Here is a 15,683-nt window from a genome sequence, read left to right on the forward strand (position 1 = left end):
CATATCATTGTTTCAAAACCTCTATGATCTCTCATTCCAACAAATTCATGGAAAAGTCTCACTTTTATTAACCTTGTCTTCACAACAATAGCTAAAAATAACTAAACTTGTTTTTTATATTAGATTTATAAACTAGGGCCCAGATTTTCACTCACGGGTCGTTTGGGTGGAGACTGGGGAGAATTCTCGGTGCCATGAACCTGGCCTTTAAAAATGGCTTTAAAAATGGCTGCCCAAATGTCAGCTTTTCGGTCCAGGGATGGGGGGCTGGATTAGAAGTCGAGATAGGCAACTGGGAAGAACTGAGGAGATGCCAGGTGTGGAGGTGGGCTGGGCAAGAGGCCTTGGGCCTCCGGCACTGTGTCTAAAGTTTAAAAATAAAGATTAAAGCATGATACATCCCTCCAGCCCTCACCCCTTACTCCCCTCACCAGCCCACATGCTCCCCATGCCCCATCCATGCTAACCCATGCCATTTGATGCTCTCAGCCAACCCTATAACCCCTCAGACCCTCCATGCCAACTATGCCTCCCACCCAATCATAACCCTTCATACCCTCCATACCAACCATGCCCCCACCCACCCCCAATACCCTCCATACCAACCCATGCCCCCACCAGCCCCCCCATAATCACCATAACGTCAATGCCAATCTGCGCCCTCCACCTACCCCCCCCATGGCTCTTTATAGCCCCTATGCCAACTTATGCTGCCAACCCATGCCTCCCCACCATTCACCCTTTTTCCTTACACTTACCATGCAAACTCACCTCTTTTTGACCATGGGCAGGCCTCAGGACCCTTGTAGAAATGAGATAAAATAAAGTTCCATAAAATAAAGTTCTAAGTGTATATTGCAGACTTAAATGTATTGAAAAAAACTACTCACATTCACAAAAACCTATTTACTACATTTACATTCCTTCAACTAAATAAAGCCTTATAACAACAAATATTTCATTCGCGTACAATCCCCTATAACAACAAGCATTGGAATTCATAGTCCCACATCAAAGAGTCTTTAACTACTTGTAGCTGTCAATCAAACTATGGAAGGCAGAGTTCTACTGTGATGATGGGTGATTGAGAAATCAGTCAAGCAGCACTAATCTAGTAATGGAAAACCTCAGGCTTATGTCAACAGAAGTAGTGAAATAGCAAGCCTTTATTTTTTAACACTCCAGACAATTTTTTTTCAAACTGCAGGACTGTTAAATCTCTTGACAGCTTAATAGGTCCCTTTGACAGGTGCTTCTGACAGTTTTGACCATTTTGACAGGTCTGTTGACAGTTCCAATAAGCTTGACAGTAATGAGCTCATGCACTTTTTGCGCAGTTATGCGTACTTTTAACAATTCCAAAGGGCACCTGACCTACCCCAAAGGGCACCTGTCCTCCCCAGTGGTGGCCCATGACCAGATCCAAAAGGGTGCCTTACATCTCCAAAGGGCCTGGCTATCCAAACAAATCCTCCAAGTACAGAGCTGCTCTTACCTGGTCTAATCCACACATGTCACAGCCCAACCTACCAAAATCTCACTTCAGTGGAGGCACCTGATGATTTAAGTGGCCTCCTGCGTCCATAAACTGTGCATGTGCGAAATGCACCCCGCCCTCAATCCCGCCCTTATGAAAATGGCAAGTGCTGGGTTTGGGGACGGGGTTTAGGATTTTCAGGCATGATGGAGAGCCTCTCTGTTGTGGCGATAATCTGAGCCTAGATTTTTGCATGTTTTGAGGTCAGCTTTTAACATCAAAATGGGAATAAAATCAGGGAAAGTTAGATGTCCCCAAAAAACTAAAGTCAGATAAAAAGGGAAAAAAATCAGATTTTCTCCGGAACAATTGCTGAAACTTGAAAATGAGCAAATGTCTTAAATGTCACAATTAAGCGAAATGAAAACCTGCTATTACTTACAAGATTTACACATGCCAGTTTTATGAGCCACTATATGAAACATATTAGCATTTCTTGCACTCTTCCACTTTTCCATCTGTTCCCGAGAAAGAGACAAACTCCACTGTCAGTCTTTCCTGCGCAAAAGGTTGGTCAGCGTTAAAATCCAAATCTGCCAGCACAAGTGTAAACTTCTGCACAACCTCTAGGGATTGAAAGTGCAATTTTTAAACCTTCAGACAAAGAAACAACACCATGCTATATGAAGCACCTTTTAAAGTTCAGTAGAATCTTGATAGGGGAAAATTTTAGCAAAACTCTTTACGTGGGGCGCTTTAGAACCATAGAACCATAGAAAAGTTACAGCACAGAAGGAGACTATTCGGCCCATCTTGTCCATGCCAGCCCAAGGACACCCAGGTGCCCTTTCTAATCCCACCTTCCTGCACCCGGCCCATAGCCCTGCAGCTTACAGCACTTAAGGTGCAGATCCAGGTACTTTTTAAAAGAGTTTAGAGTTTCTGCCTCTACCACCAACTTGGGCAGCAAATTCCAGACACCCACTACCCTCTGCATAAAAAAGGTCTTCCTCATGTCCCCCCTACACTTTCTGCTACTTATCTTGAACCTATGTCCCCTGGTTCTAGAATTCTCCACCAAGGGAAACAATTTTATCCTGTCCACTCTATCTATTCCCCTCATAATTTTGTATACCTCAATCAAGTCACCTCTCAGCCTTCTTTGTTCTAAGGAAAATAACCCCAACTTATCCAATCTCTCCTCATAGCTACACTTTTCTAACCCTGGCAACATTCTTGTAAACCTCCTCTGCACTCTCTCCAGAGCTATTACGTCCTTCCTGTAATATGGTGACTAGAACTGCACACAATACTCCAGTTGTGGCCTCTCCAGTGTTTTATATAATTCCAACATTATATCCTTACTTTTATATTCTATACCTCTGCCAATGAAGGAGAGCATTCCATATGGTTTCTTTACAACCTTGTCTACTTGAACTGCTGCCTTCAGGGACCTGTGTACTTGTACACTAAGATCTCTCACTTCATCTACCCCTCTTAGTATATTCCCATTTATTGTGTAATCCCTGTAACTGTTTGACCTCCCTAAATGTATGACCTCACACTTCTCTATGTTAAAATCCATCTGCCACTTTACCGCCCACTCCACCAACCCATCTATATCGTTTTGGAGATTATGGCTATCCTCTACACTATCCACTACTCGGCCAATCTTTGCGTCATCTGCAAATTTCCCAATCGTGCCCCCCGTGTTCATGTCCAAATTGTTAATATATAACACTCAGCAAGGGTCCCAACACCGAGCCCTGTGGAACACCACTTGAGACAACTTTCCATATGCAAGGGCATCCATCGACTGTTACCCTTTGTTTCCTGTTACAAGGCCAACCTTTTATCTAGTTTGCCACATTACCCTGAATCCCTTGGGCTTTTACTTTCCTGACCAATCTGCCATGTGGGACCTTGTCAAATGCCTTGCTAAAATCCATGTACACAACATCCACTGCACTACCTTCGTCAACCCTTCTTGTCACTTCCTCAAAGAATTCAATCAAATTTATGAGGCAAGACCTTCCTTTAACAAATCCATGCTGACCATTCCTGACTAGTCCATGCCTTTCCACATGACAGTTAATCCTATCTCTCAGGACTGATTCTACTAATTTGCTCACCACCGATGTAAGACTAACTGGCCTATAATTGTTTGGCATTTCCTTTGATCCCTTTTTAAACAATGGAACTACGTTTGCATTTCTCCAGTCCTCCGGTACCTCCCCTGCATCTAGTCAAGATTGGAAAATCATCCTCAGAGCATCTGCTATCTCCTCCCTGACTTCCTTCAGCAGCCTTGGAAACAACCATCTGGCCCTGGCGACTTATCAACTTTCAAGGATTTCAGCCCTTCGAGTACTTCCTCTCTCTTTATGACTATCCCATCCAATATCTCACAGTGTTCATCCTGGACTACTATATCTACATCCTCCCTTTCCTTTGTAAACACGGAGACAAAATATTCATTCAAAACCCTTCCCACAGCCTCTGCATCTACACACAAGTTTCCATCTTCATCTCTGATAGGTCCCACTTTTTCCTTAACTAACCTTTTAGCATTAATGTATTGGTAAAACATCTTTGGGTTATCTTTAGCTTTATTTGATAATCATTTTTCATGCCCTCTCTTTGATTTCCTTATTTCCTTTTTCATTTCATCCCTGCACTTCCTATATTTGTCTAGGCTATCTGCAGTGTTTAGTTCTTTGTGCCTATTGTACGCTTTCTTTTTCTGTTTGATCTTCCCCTTCATTCCTCTAGACAACCAGGGGGTCTAGATTTGGCAGTACCACTCTTATTTTTGTAGGGGACATGTCTACTTTGTACAATTAGGATCTCGCTTTTTAGTGCTTCCCGCTGGCTTTCCACTGTTTTATCCTCCAGCAGTGCTGTCCAGTCCACCTCAGCCAAGTCCCTTCTCATTTCTGCAAAATTTGCCTTACCCCAGTTCAAGACTTTTACTCCTGCCTTATCTCTGTCCTTTTCCATGGTAATACTAAATCTAACTGAATTGTGATCACTGTCCCCGATATGGTCGCCAACTGTCACTTCACCCACTTGCCCTTCTTCGTTCCCCAAGACTCGGTCTAGAATTGCATCTCCTTTCGTTGGGTTTGTCACTAATTGGTTGAAAAAATTTTCCTGGACACACTGCATGAATTTTTCTCCCTCAGTGCCCCTTATGTTGTTTAAATCCCAGTTGATATTAGGATAGTTGAAGTCTCCTACTATTATTGCCCTCTTGTTCTTACAAGCAGAAATTTGCCTACATATTTGTTCTTCTATCTCTCTTTCACTATTTGGTGGTCTGTAGTATACTCCCAGTAGTGTGACTGCCCCTTTTTTATTTCAAACTCAATCCATAAAGCCTCGTTTGTTGACCCATTTAGTATATCATCCTTTCTCACAACTGGAATTGATTCTTTAACCATTAGTGCTACCCCCCCTCCTTTTTTATCTCCTACTCTATCGTGTCTGAAGACTCTATAACCAGGGATATTAAGTTGCCAGTTTTGTCCCTCCTTTAGCCTGGTCTCCATTATAGCAATGACATCCTGCTGCCATGTGTCTACCTGTGCCCTTAACTCATCTACCTTGTTTGTAAAACTCCTTGCATTGAAGTATAAACAGTTTAACCCCGTCAATTTCCCTTGCTGGACACTTTGTTAACTTTGCTTATCCTGTAACTCCATGTCTATCACAACGTCCCTAGCTAATGTTCTACCTCCATTTTTCTGATCTGAATCTGATCTATTTGATCCTACTCCTGGGATTCCATCCCCCTGCCACACTAGTTTAAATACTCCCCCAACAGAACTAGCAAAAGCCCCTGCAAGGACAATGGTTCCAGCTCTGCCTGGGTGCAGCCCGTCCGGTTTGTACAGGCCCCACCTTCCCCAGAACCGGTCCCAGTGCCTCAAGAATCTGAATCCCTCCCGGCTACACCATCTCTCCAGCCACGTGTCATTTGGTCTATCCTCTTCTTCCTGCTCTCGCTAGCATGTGGAACTGGGAGTAATCCTGAGATTACTACATTTGAGGTCCTGCATTTTAATTTATCTCCTAACTTCCTGTACTGAGCTTGCAGGTCCTCATCCCTTAGTTTACCTATGTCGTTGGTACCAATGTGTACCATGACCACTGGCTGCTTACCTTCCCTCCCCAGAATGTCCTGCAGCCGCTCCGTGACATCATGTGGTAGATCTTGTTATTTGGGTCATTTTTTATATCACTGACAAGGTGCAATATAAATATTCATAGATATTTAAATAGGATATCTGCAACACGTGTTTCAGCTTCCAACATTTGCAACAATGCAACCTGACATGAAGCACTAAACACATCACATTGCCTCAAACTCAACACTAGTGGTATAGAATAGCACTGAGCAATGCAATAGGGAAATAAAAAGTAACAGCATTTTTTCCAACTCTTGTTCTATGGTTGACAAGAACAAAGGATAGTTAAGTCAGATCTCAATTCAAGATGCTGCTCTCTCTGACGCTAAAAATGGATGCCAAGGTGTATGTCAATCATATGGTGACATCAGTGCTATATGTGCCATGGATGATACGAGAACAAGAGACCTTTTGAGATTCTTTTCTAAAAGAAAATTGGTTTTTACTGATCCACTAACCCAAAAATTAAAATGGTTGAAAAAAATTCTATAGTGACTTGAGTTATTCTTAACTATAACTTTTCATTCAAATAAATTTCCACTGGATGCTTTATAATTTGAATATATTCCTACAATGGGATGCCCAGAACTCTGCAACAGTACCCCACCTGCGATCTAACCAATGCCTTGCACAAAATTACATAACTGTTTTGCTGTTATATTCATTGATCCAGAAAGTAACCTTAAAACCAATTGGTTTTCATAAGCTTTTCTACCTACATACTTAAAAAAAAATGTACTCCTTCTATATTATTGATTCTTGAAATGTGGGTGTTGCTGGCAAGCCCAACATTTGTTACCTATCCTCAGTGGCCCTGAGAAGATGGTGGTGGCCTATCTTTTTGAACCACTGAGTGGTTTGATACAATGAAATGGCTTGCTAGACCACTTTACAGGGAAGTTAAAGGTCAACCACATTGCCGTGGAACAGGAGTTACCTATTTGCCAGAACAAGTAAAGACACCAGGGCCTGAATTTTACCTTTGACGAGTGCGCCCGATTGGCGGGCCTGGAAGAGGCTGGGAAACAGGCCCCCGACCGTAATCAACCCCCGACTGCGATTTCATGCTGGCTGGCCAATTAACAGCCAACCAGCGTGACACGCGCACTGAAAAGCTCAGCGCTGCCAGGGTGGGGGTGAGAAGAGGGTGGGCGATGACGTTTCCATGGTGGCGGGTGAGCGCTGTGAGAAAGCTCCCTGAAGGCAGCCTCAAGGTGCTGCAGACCTGAAAAAGCTAAAATAAGGTTTTAGCGGCTGAAAAATATATCCATGCATCATAATCAATTACCTGAAAATACAGCTGATAAAAATACTGTCCACAGATATTTTTTTAAATTTCATCACGGAAATTTCATCCCGCCCTTGGATGAGGTTTGATGAAAAATGCGAAGGCCGCCTGGCCGACTTGCCCATCTGCCAACCGTAAGGTTGGGTGGGCAATGAAAAATCGGAGTCAATTGTGCCTTTAATGGGCTTAATTGGCCTCTTAATTGTCGGTGAACGCACCTCCGACTTTTGCGCTCACCCACCGAGCAAAATATTGCGTGAGTGCATGATGACATAGGGACGCTTGCCCGATGTCTTCCCTCTCAATTTTACGCCCGATCGGGTCGGGCATGCGCCTGTCCGCAGGACGGGAAATTCTGCCCCAGGTTTCCTTCTTTAAAGAACATTCGTGAACTAATTGGCTTTATGCAACAATCCGACAATTTCAGGAGAACCTTTAGTGATCATAGTGATTAGTTTTAGTATCACTAAAAACATTGTCTGTTCCTCCCCTTTTAAAATTATCATTTAAAGTATAATTTTCATTACTTTTCCCATATATATTACTTCATATTCTCCAGCATTGAACTGGATCGGCCAATTATTTGGCCACTCCACTAATCTGCATACTTCTTCACCATTTCCCAGGCCTTTAATTTGCCGATCATCATATTGTGATGTCACTCCTCTTTACTGGGATCATTGGTTTTCTATTTACACAAATGATCCCTGAGGATCTAACCATATTTCGCCACCTAAAAAATTCTTGTTTACCTCTACCTTTTGTTTCCTAACCCTTAATTTTCTCTCTATCCATGCATCTTCATGCTCTCTAATAGCACATGCATAATGCACTTTATCAAAAACCTTCTGAAAATCCATAAGTAAAGAATCCACAACATCACATACTTCACTAAATCCAATTTTTCCTTCACTAACATTTCTTCACTAAATCCAATTAGACAAGCATGCCCTCTTGACAAAGTTAAGTTTACTGGTCCCATCAAGCCCATATCTGGAAGTGTTAATTAATTTCATCATACATTCTAGTCATGGTTCTCATTCTATTTGTCATTTTGTTGATGCTGAATATGCTGACATGTTTGTTTACAATCGCAGATGGAGGAAATGCAACTAACTTTTACAAAACCCTTTAGCCATACTAGTTTAGACTTAAATTAATTTTGTTGAACAAATATTTCCCTGATATATATTATTGTACCACTCAGGAAAAAAACTTGGCTTCACCATAGATTCTGGAAAACTCCACAATGTATCCCTTGGCCAAGGACAAGAGGCAGTAGCTGAACAAGCTGTGACAAAAGCATCTAAAGAAGGACACTGGGTTATCCTGCAGGCAAGTTAAGTTGTGTGAAGCATGATTGCACTATGATTGCTATTGCTTTCATTCTTTCATTTAAAAGGTAATTTCAGTGGTTGTAAGTCTAAGAATTCACCAAGGCTCCTTCGACAGCACCTTCCAAACCCATGAGCAGATACATGGGAACATCATTGTTTGGAAGCTCCCTTCCAAGTCACTCACCATCCTAACTTGGAAATATATCACAGTTCCTTCACTGTCACTGGGTCAAAATCCTGGAACTCCCTTCCTAACAGCACTGTGGATGTACCTACACCACATGGACTGCAGCAGTTCAAGAAGGCAGCTCACCACCACCTTCTCAAGGGTAACTAAGGATGGGCAATAAACGCTGGCCCAGCCAGAAAAACTCATGTCCCAAGAATGAATAAAAAAGTATATCATCAAGAGGCTCATTAAGAGGTATAACTCCGGGTGGAATTTAATGCACCCCCTTGTGGTGAGTTTGGTGGCAGGGGTATTTAATCGGGCAGGAGGGTGGTGACTAGAGGACCCGCCATTTCATCTCCACTGTGATTAAGTCCATAGCAGGAAGGCTTGTGCCATTCACCTAGCAGCAGGCAGGGTAATCGCCGTGTGGAAAGCCCGAAAAGCAAAGGGTTGTTTGCTCCCGAGATGGAGGGGGCGGGGCGGGGCGGGGCGGGGCGGTGTCACTCGAAAGCAGACCCAGCATTGGGAAGGGGTCCCCAGCTGAGAACCACCCCTGATCTTTCTGCCGAACCCCCTTAGCCCCTTTTCCCTCAAGCCCCAACCCATGAGCCCACCTCCTGCTGTCACTCCTGCCTGGGTTCATCGGCAATCCTTATGGACAGAAAACAGAAAGTAGGAATAAGCAGGTCATTCTCAGGTTGGCAGGCTGTGACTAGTGGGGTACCTCAAGGATCAGTGCTTGGGTCCCAGCTATTCACAATCTATATCAATGATCTAGTTGTGGGGACCACGTGTAATATTTCCAAGTTTACTGATGACACAAAACTTGGTGGGAATGTGAGGAGGACGCAAAGAGGCTTCAAGGGGATTTAGACAGGCTAAGTGTGTGGGCAAGAACATGACAGATAGAATATAATGTGGAAAAATGTGAAGTTACTCGCCTCAGTAGGGAAAACAGGAATGCAGAGTATTTCTTAAATGGTGAGAGATTGGGAAGTGTTGATGCCCAAAGGGACCTGGGTGTCCTTGTTCACAAGTCACTGAAAGCTAACATGCAGGTGCAGCAAGCAATTAGGAAGGGAAATGGTATGTTGGCCTTTTTTGCAAGAGGATTTCAGTTGTCCTGATCTTTGGCTAGACCCCGGGAGGTGGGGAGAGATCCGGTTAGGGACCAATAATATTTTGTTTAAAGTAGGCAACATTTGAGATCGAAGACACTTACTAAGAGAATAAAGCCGCAAGATTCCACGGGTTTTGAACAAACAAAAATAAACTTTACTATACAAGTTCAGAAAGATAAAACATTTTACAATATCCATCTTATACTCTAACATTCAGGGTAAGTATGAGGTACATATGAATTAACAGGCAAACTGCAATCGAACACATCACACTGCACAATAAATGCTAAATGAAGTCAAAACAGATTCCATGGATTTCTCAACAACCCACCCAGACATCAGTAACACTGAGCCAGCCGATTTCACTGAAACAACTTCTTTCTCTCCCACGAGGGTTTCCAATCTCCATATACAAAGATCTTGCCTTGGAATTCTCTCCAAACGTCACTCCAACTCAGACGGCTTCAATGATGGTCAACCTCGCAGGGTTTCAATCTCATGTTCCAAGATTTCACTTCCCTGGGTTCCCGAGTACAATCAAACATCAGTTTACAAACACAATTTCAGATCTTCAGCCGTGCCAAGCAGAACACCACTGCTCCAAGGGGGTATCTTTGCCCCAACGGCCTGCAGCCTGAAGAAGGCTGTCTTCTTGGATCTTCAGGGCTTTTTCTGAGCCCTCTTCGATTACCAGGGCTTCTCCCAAACTCACTTCACTTAAAGTCTGCTTCCCGCAGCCTTTTTTCTAATTGAAGCCTGTTTCTCTGCTCCTTTCTTTTTCTTAACTTAACTGTGACCTGTTTCTGTCCCTTACCTGGGACTTCCTTTTGGGACCTTTCCCTGCCTCCCTCCCTTGTCCCTCTCTCTGGGACATTTCTTGACTCTACTGCTAAAAACTCTCTCACTAAAAACTGACTCCCCAAGAACTTCTGTTCACTGACCCTTGAACTGACCTGGTGACCTATCACAACACTCCAAGAAGGTCCCACCTTTGTTACTGGCAGGAACAAATATAACAAGCAGTGGAGCACCCTGTACCTTAAATGTTGTAATCTCCATAGTCTGCTAGCTTAGCACATGGGGATACGGAACAAATGGATTTCATAACAAGTACAGCAGTAAAGAAGTCTGGCTTATTTAGAGCCTTGGTGAGACTGCACCTGGAGTATTGTGTACAGTTTTGGTCTCCTTACCTAAGGAAGGATATACTTGCCATAGATGGAGTGCAATTAAACTTCACCGGACTGACACCTGGGATGACGGGATTGTTATATGAGGAGAGATTGAAGAGACTGGGCCTACATTCTCTAGATTTTAAAAGAATGAGAGGTGATCTCATTCAAACATACAAAATTCTTACAGGGCTTGAAAGGATAGGTGCAGGAAGGGTGTTTCCCCTGGCTGGGGGCTCCAGAACCGCAGGACACAGTCTCAGAATAAGGGGCATGCCATTTAGGAACTTCTTCACTCAGAGGGTTGTGAATCTTTGGAATTCTCTGCCCCAGAGGGCTGTGGAGGCTCAGTCGCTGAGTATATTCAAAACTGAGATTGATAGATTTCCAGATATTAAAGCTATCAAAGGATATGGGGAAAATAACTTAGAGGTAGAATGTCAGCCACAATCTAGTTGAATGGAGGAGCAGGCTTGAGGGGCCGAATAGCCTTCTACTGTTCCTATTTCCTATGTTCCTTGGGGGAGAATTTTCCAGTCGGCGAGCGAGGGCAGGGCCCGCTCACCAACAGGTAAAATGACGCGCGGTGACGTTGGGCAGGCGTCCCGACGTCACTGCGCGTCATTTAGATTTTCAGTTCGGCGGGCACACAGAACTGTCAAAGGTCTATTAAGGCCTGTTTAAAACTAATTAAATCAATTAAATGAGCTGCCCATCCAAACTTAAGGTTGGTGGGCAGGTGAAGAGCCCAGGTGGCCTTCCCATTTTTCATGGAACCTCATCCACAGGTGGGATGAGGTTTCATGAAGTGTTTATTAATTAAATAAAATTTTAAATTAATGTTCCTTGACATGTCCCAGCTCATGTGACACTGTCACATTAGGGGGCATGTCTTAAAATGTTTTCAATTCTTTATTTAAATGTTTGAACCTTAATCTAATCTCCCTGAGGCACTTCTGCATCTCAGGAAGATTTCTGCGCTCTTTCCACCCCCCCGCCCCCCACCCGCAGAGGGAGTGCTCAGCGCTTCCAGGTGAGCGTCACACTGGGCGGGCCTTAATTGACCCACCCACATAAAATGGCGGCGCGCAACTGATCGGGGGCACCAATCGAGTTCACCCTCGCTCCCGCCCGCCCCCGCACAACCCCCCCCCCCCAACAGGGGGAAGAGCTGCTGGCCTCTGATTAGCTGGCAGCTCTTGGCAGGCGGGATTTCTGTTCCCAGGGTCATTAATCCCAGGGAAGCCCACCCATTGGCCAGTTAAATGCCTGATTGGCCTTAATTCAGTGGGCCTTCCTGAAAAGAGCTGATGTGGTACTCTTACTGGCTCTTGCAGCCGGTGGGCGAAATCCCTGTGGCCTACATTAAATTCTGCCCTCTGTTTCTAAAGCCTGCATTATATTCTTGTAATATACTAACCAGCCAAACTATCATTTAGAATTTTCCATTTTGCTTCAGGTTTGTAATCATTGTTGCCAATCTCATAGATTGTTACGAGCTGCTTGGACAGCTTGATGACATCACTGTTGCTCCATGGTGGGAATTCCCATTAAAAAACACTACAATCCACTGCATGATGAGAGAGGTAAAGTTCTCACCACAGGGATCACTAGATCACTCAGTGAGGCTTTCTTTGAGGTCAACAGTGAGCTCCCTTGCTTCACCACTGACCGCAAAATCCAGGCTCATGCAAAGGCAAATGCTTTCTAACTTCAGTATTTGTCCAGGCTAACATTATCATTTTCAGGACAATTGCAATTGCCTCCCTCAACAAGCCATCCAAACAGTGAGTTGCTTTACTGGGTGCACTTCCAAATGAACACCCATTGATGTTGGGAGAGAAAAATTAAGAGTGGAATGGTGTTACATCATTTCTGTTAAATGCACTTTTAATGTTAGGCAAGCACTCCACTCCCCTTAGAAATCCCAGAGCAATGGAAATGTTCGCAAATCTCACCATTTTGCCAGGGAACTGAGCATTGTCTTCAAAAAAACAGAGGAAATTCGATGCTATTGTGTTCAGTTTTAGATGACCTCTTTAGGATTTTATTTGAATTTTATGTATTTCCTCTTTCACCTTTAAAGATGTACATATTTCTGTGTTCCCCCACTTAACATAAAGGGCATACATCTGTTTACTGTTTCTTACCTTCCCACCCCAATCCTCCAGAATGTCATACTTCATGTTTATCTGTATTTAAGCTATATTTGCAACTCTCTGAGGACATTTGTAATACTTCTGCTTAAGTAACACCCATTCCTTTAGTAGCATTTCCCTTTGTCCCTGAATTCATTCCAATATCATAGAAATCAAAAATTCCCCTTTACCATTTGTCAAGCTGCTTGCTAATGATTTCAGCCTGCATCACTCTAACTGGCCTAACTGTGCACTAGGAGTAACAGAGACATTACTGTTTTTGAGAGCCTGCTTTTTAATCAAAGTCCTATCACCTTAAACTTCATTTGCAATGCTTTTTTATCCTGTTGCTCTGCAGTAAGGAGCTTTCTCATCTTTAGTTACCCTCACAGTTGAATGTTGAAATAAAAGAAGAAATGGGGAAAATACCATGTAATTCTCAAGCTCCTGCTCCAAGACCATATTCAGATTCAACTGTAAACATGGGGCAGAATTTTGCCCTTGGCAGGGGAGCTCGGCAGGGGCGGGTGGGGGCAGTCAGGAAGCTGACCGCTGGCCGCAATCGGCGCCGCACCGTGATTTTACACGGGCAGGCCAATCAAGGCTTGCCCCAGCGTGGAACGGGAGTGGCAGCACTGAGCACTGCCTGTGCGGGCGGGGGGAAGAGGACGAGCGGGCCCTAGCGTGGCCCTCGCGCAAGCGCGCAAAAGAGCACCTCAATCTTCCTGAGGCGCAGAGCTGCCTGAGGGAGATGAAGCAGTGTTTAAAAATAAAATAAAGGAAATAAAATTGTCCTAAAGCATGTCCCCTCATGTGACTATGTCACGTGAGTTGGGACATGCTTTTAATTCAAAAATAACATTTTTATTTGATGTTTATTTGCTTTAGGAAACCTCATCCCACACGTGGATGAGGTTTTCTAAAAAATGCAAATGCTGCTGGGCCTTTTCGCCTGCCCGCCGACCGTTAGGTTGGACGGACAGCGTAAATTTAAATTTAATTAGCTTCTTAATGGCCTTAATAGGCCTTTTAATTATCGGCAGGTGCGCAGCCGACTCCGCCTCACGCCCGCCAAATGAAATATCGCGAGACTGCGTGCTGACGTTGGGACGCTCGCCTGACATCATCACGCGTCATTTTACTCCTGGGCATGTCAGGCGCGCACCCACACACTGAGCGTAATATTCTGCCCGTGATATTTGTGTATAGCCATAGACCTTGTCCTTGCACTTGTTCTTTGCTAGAGCAAGCCAAAACTAATCTGGTTTGATTGCTCATTCCCATAACCTGGCATCATCCTCTGCTTCAAATATTTACTCAATTTTCCATTAAAAGGTGCAATGTTCGATGCCTCAAAAATTTTCTGTGGCAAAACATTCTATGCCCCAACAATCTTCTGGTTGAACACATTTCTCTAACCCCCACCCCTCACTCTCTTACTGATCATTTTAATTTGGCAAAAACCATTGCCACTGCCTCTCCAGCCATATTCAGTCTATCAACCATCTTTAAAAAATCTTGAAGTCTGTTCTTAGCTTTTTCTGCCCCAGTGTGAATGAGTGCAGTATCTCAACCTTATGCACATAACTATAGTTTCCCTTTCCTGGCACCATTCAAGTGGATTTACACTGCACACTCTCTATGCTTTTATGCTGTTTCTATAATGGGCGCCCAAAACTATGGACAGTGCTGCAGCTCTGGCCAAACCATGTTTTTTATAAATCCATTTTTGCTTCCGTACTCTAACTTTATGCCCATATTTATAAAATCCAAAAATCTGTTTGCTTTATCCACCTGCAGTCATACTTTGCGAATTATATATTTGAACTCCTAGTTGTCTCTGGCTGGGATATAATGCCCAGGTTGCAGGGGGCGTTTAATCAGGTGGGAGGATGGCGGGTGGGGATGCTGTCACCTTCCCACCTCCACCCCAATTAAGTCCATGGTGAAAAGGCCCTTGGATGGCCTTCCCACGCCGCCGACAATTAAGCCCTTAACTGGGCAATTAATGCCCACTTAAGAGCCTCACCCCACCACCCAGCAGTAGCGGGTGAGGGCTCACCATGCAGGGAACACGACCAGCAAACCGGTGCAGTAGAGCTGTAGGCTCCCAAGGGTGGGGCCCTCATTCAAAAGCACTCAGCACCTGTTTGAGAGACCCAGAATCAAGAGGGGGTGCAGAGAGGGGAGGGGCGGGGGGGGTGGGTGGGGGGGTGTGGGTGCGGAGGGTTGTGGGGGGGCGGTCACACTAACAGCCACTTCCCTGTCTTTGCTTCCGAAACCCCTCCCCTGTGACCTCCACCCTATGACCCCCTCCCACCATCACTCACCTGTGCCCTGGGATCCAGCAATGATCCCAAGCCTCATGTGAGTGTGGTACAGGCAGCAGCCACCTCCTCCCCAGTTGGGGCTGCCATTCATTAGAGCCCTGGCCAGCAGTTCTCAGTGGGCAGAACTTCTGCTCCTGAGGCCCTTGATGCAGCTGGTGGACAAGACCCAATCAGCTCCATTAAATACCCCACTCTGTTCATTCATACAATTTCACATCTTGCTATTGAGTGTATACTCTTCATTCCTTGTTTCTTTTCCAAAATGCATTACCTCATGCTTAGCCAATTAAATTACAGTTGCCTCTGTCTGTCTATTTTGCTAATCCCTGTTTATATTTCCCTGAAGTGTTTTATAGTTCTCCTCACCATTCTGATTTGAATGCTTTATGCATCTACACAATCCTGACTCCAATTATTTTGGAAGGTTGATCTTTATCATTTATTTCATGTTGTCTCAT

At 44.2% G+C, this 15,683-nt stretch overlaps 1 protein-coding gene across 1 annotated transcript in view; it reads left to right on the plus strand.

Annotated features, from left to right (window-relative positions):
* The window catches only part of dnah9l (dynein, axonemal, heavy polypeptide 9 like), a 361,205-nt gene that overhangs the window by 320,304 nt on the left and 25,218 nt on the right, over nt 1-15,683 (plus strand). Inside the window, exon 53 of the mRNA XM_078552084.1 lies at nt 8,163-8,290. Coding sequence (XP_078408210.1) covers nt 8,163-8,290 — 128 coding nt within the window. The remainder of the gene's footprint in view (nt 1-8,162; nt 8,291-15,683) is intronic.

Source organism: Cetorhinus maximus, chromosome 11 (genome assembly GCF_964194155.1).
Source record: "Cetorhinus maximus chromosome 11, sCetMax3.hap1.1, whole genome shotgun sequence".
NCBI lineage: Eukaryota > Metazoa > Chordata > Chondrichthyes > Lamniformes > Cetorhinidae > Cetorhinus > Cetorhinus maximus.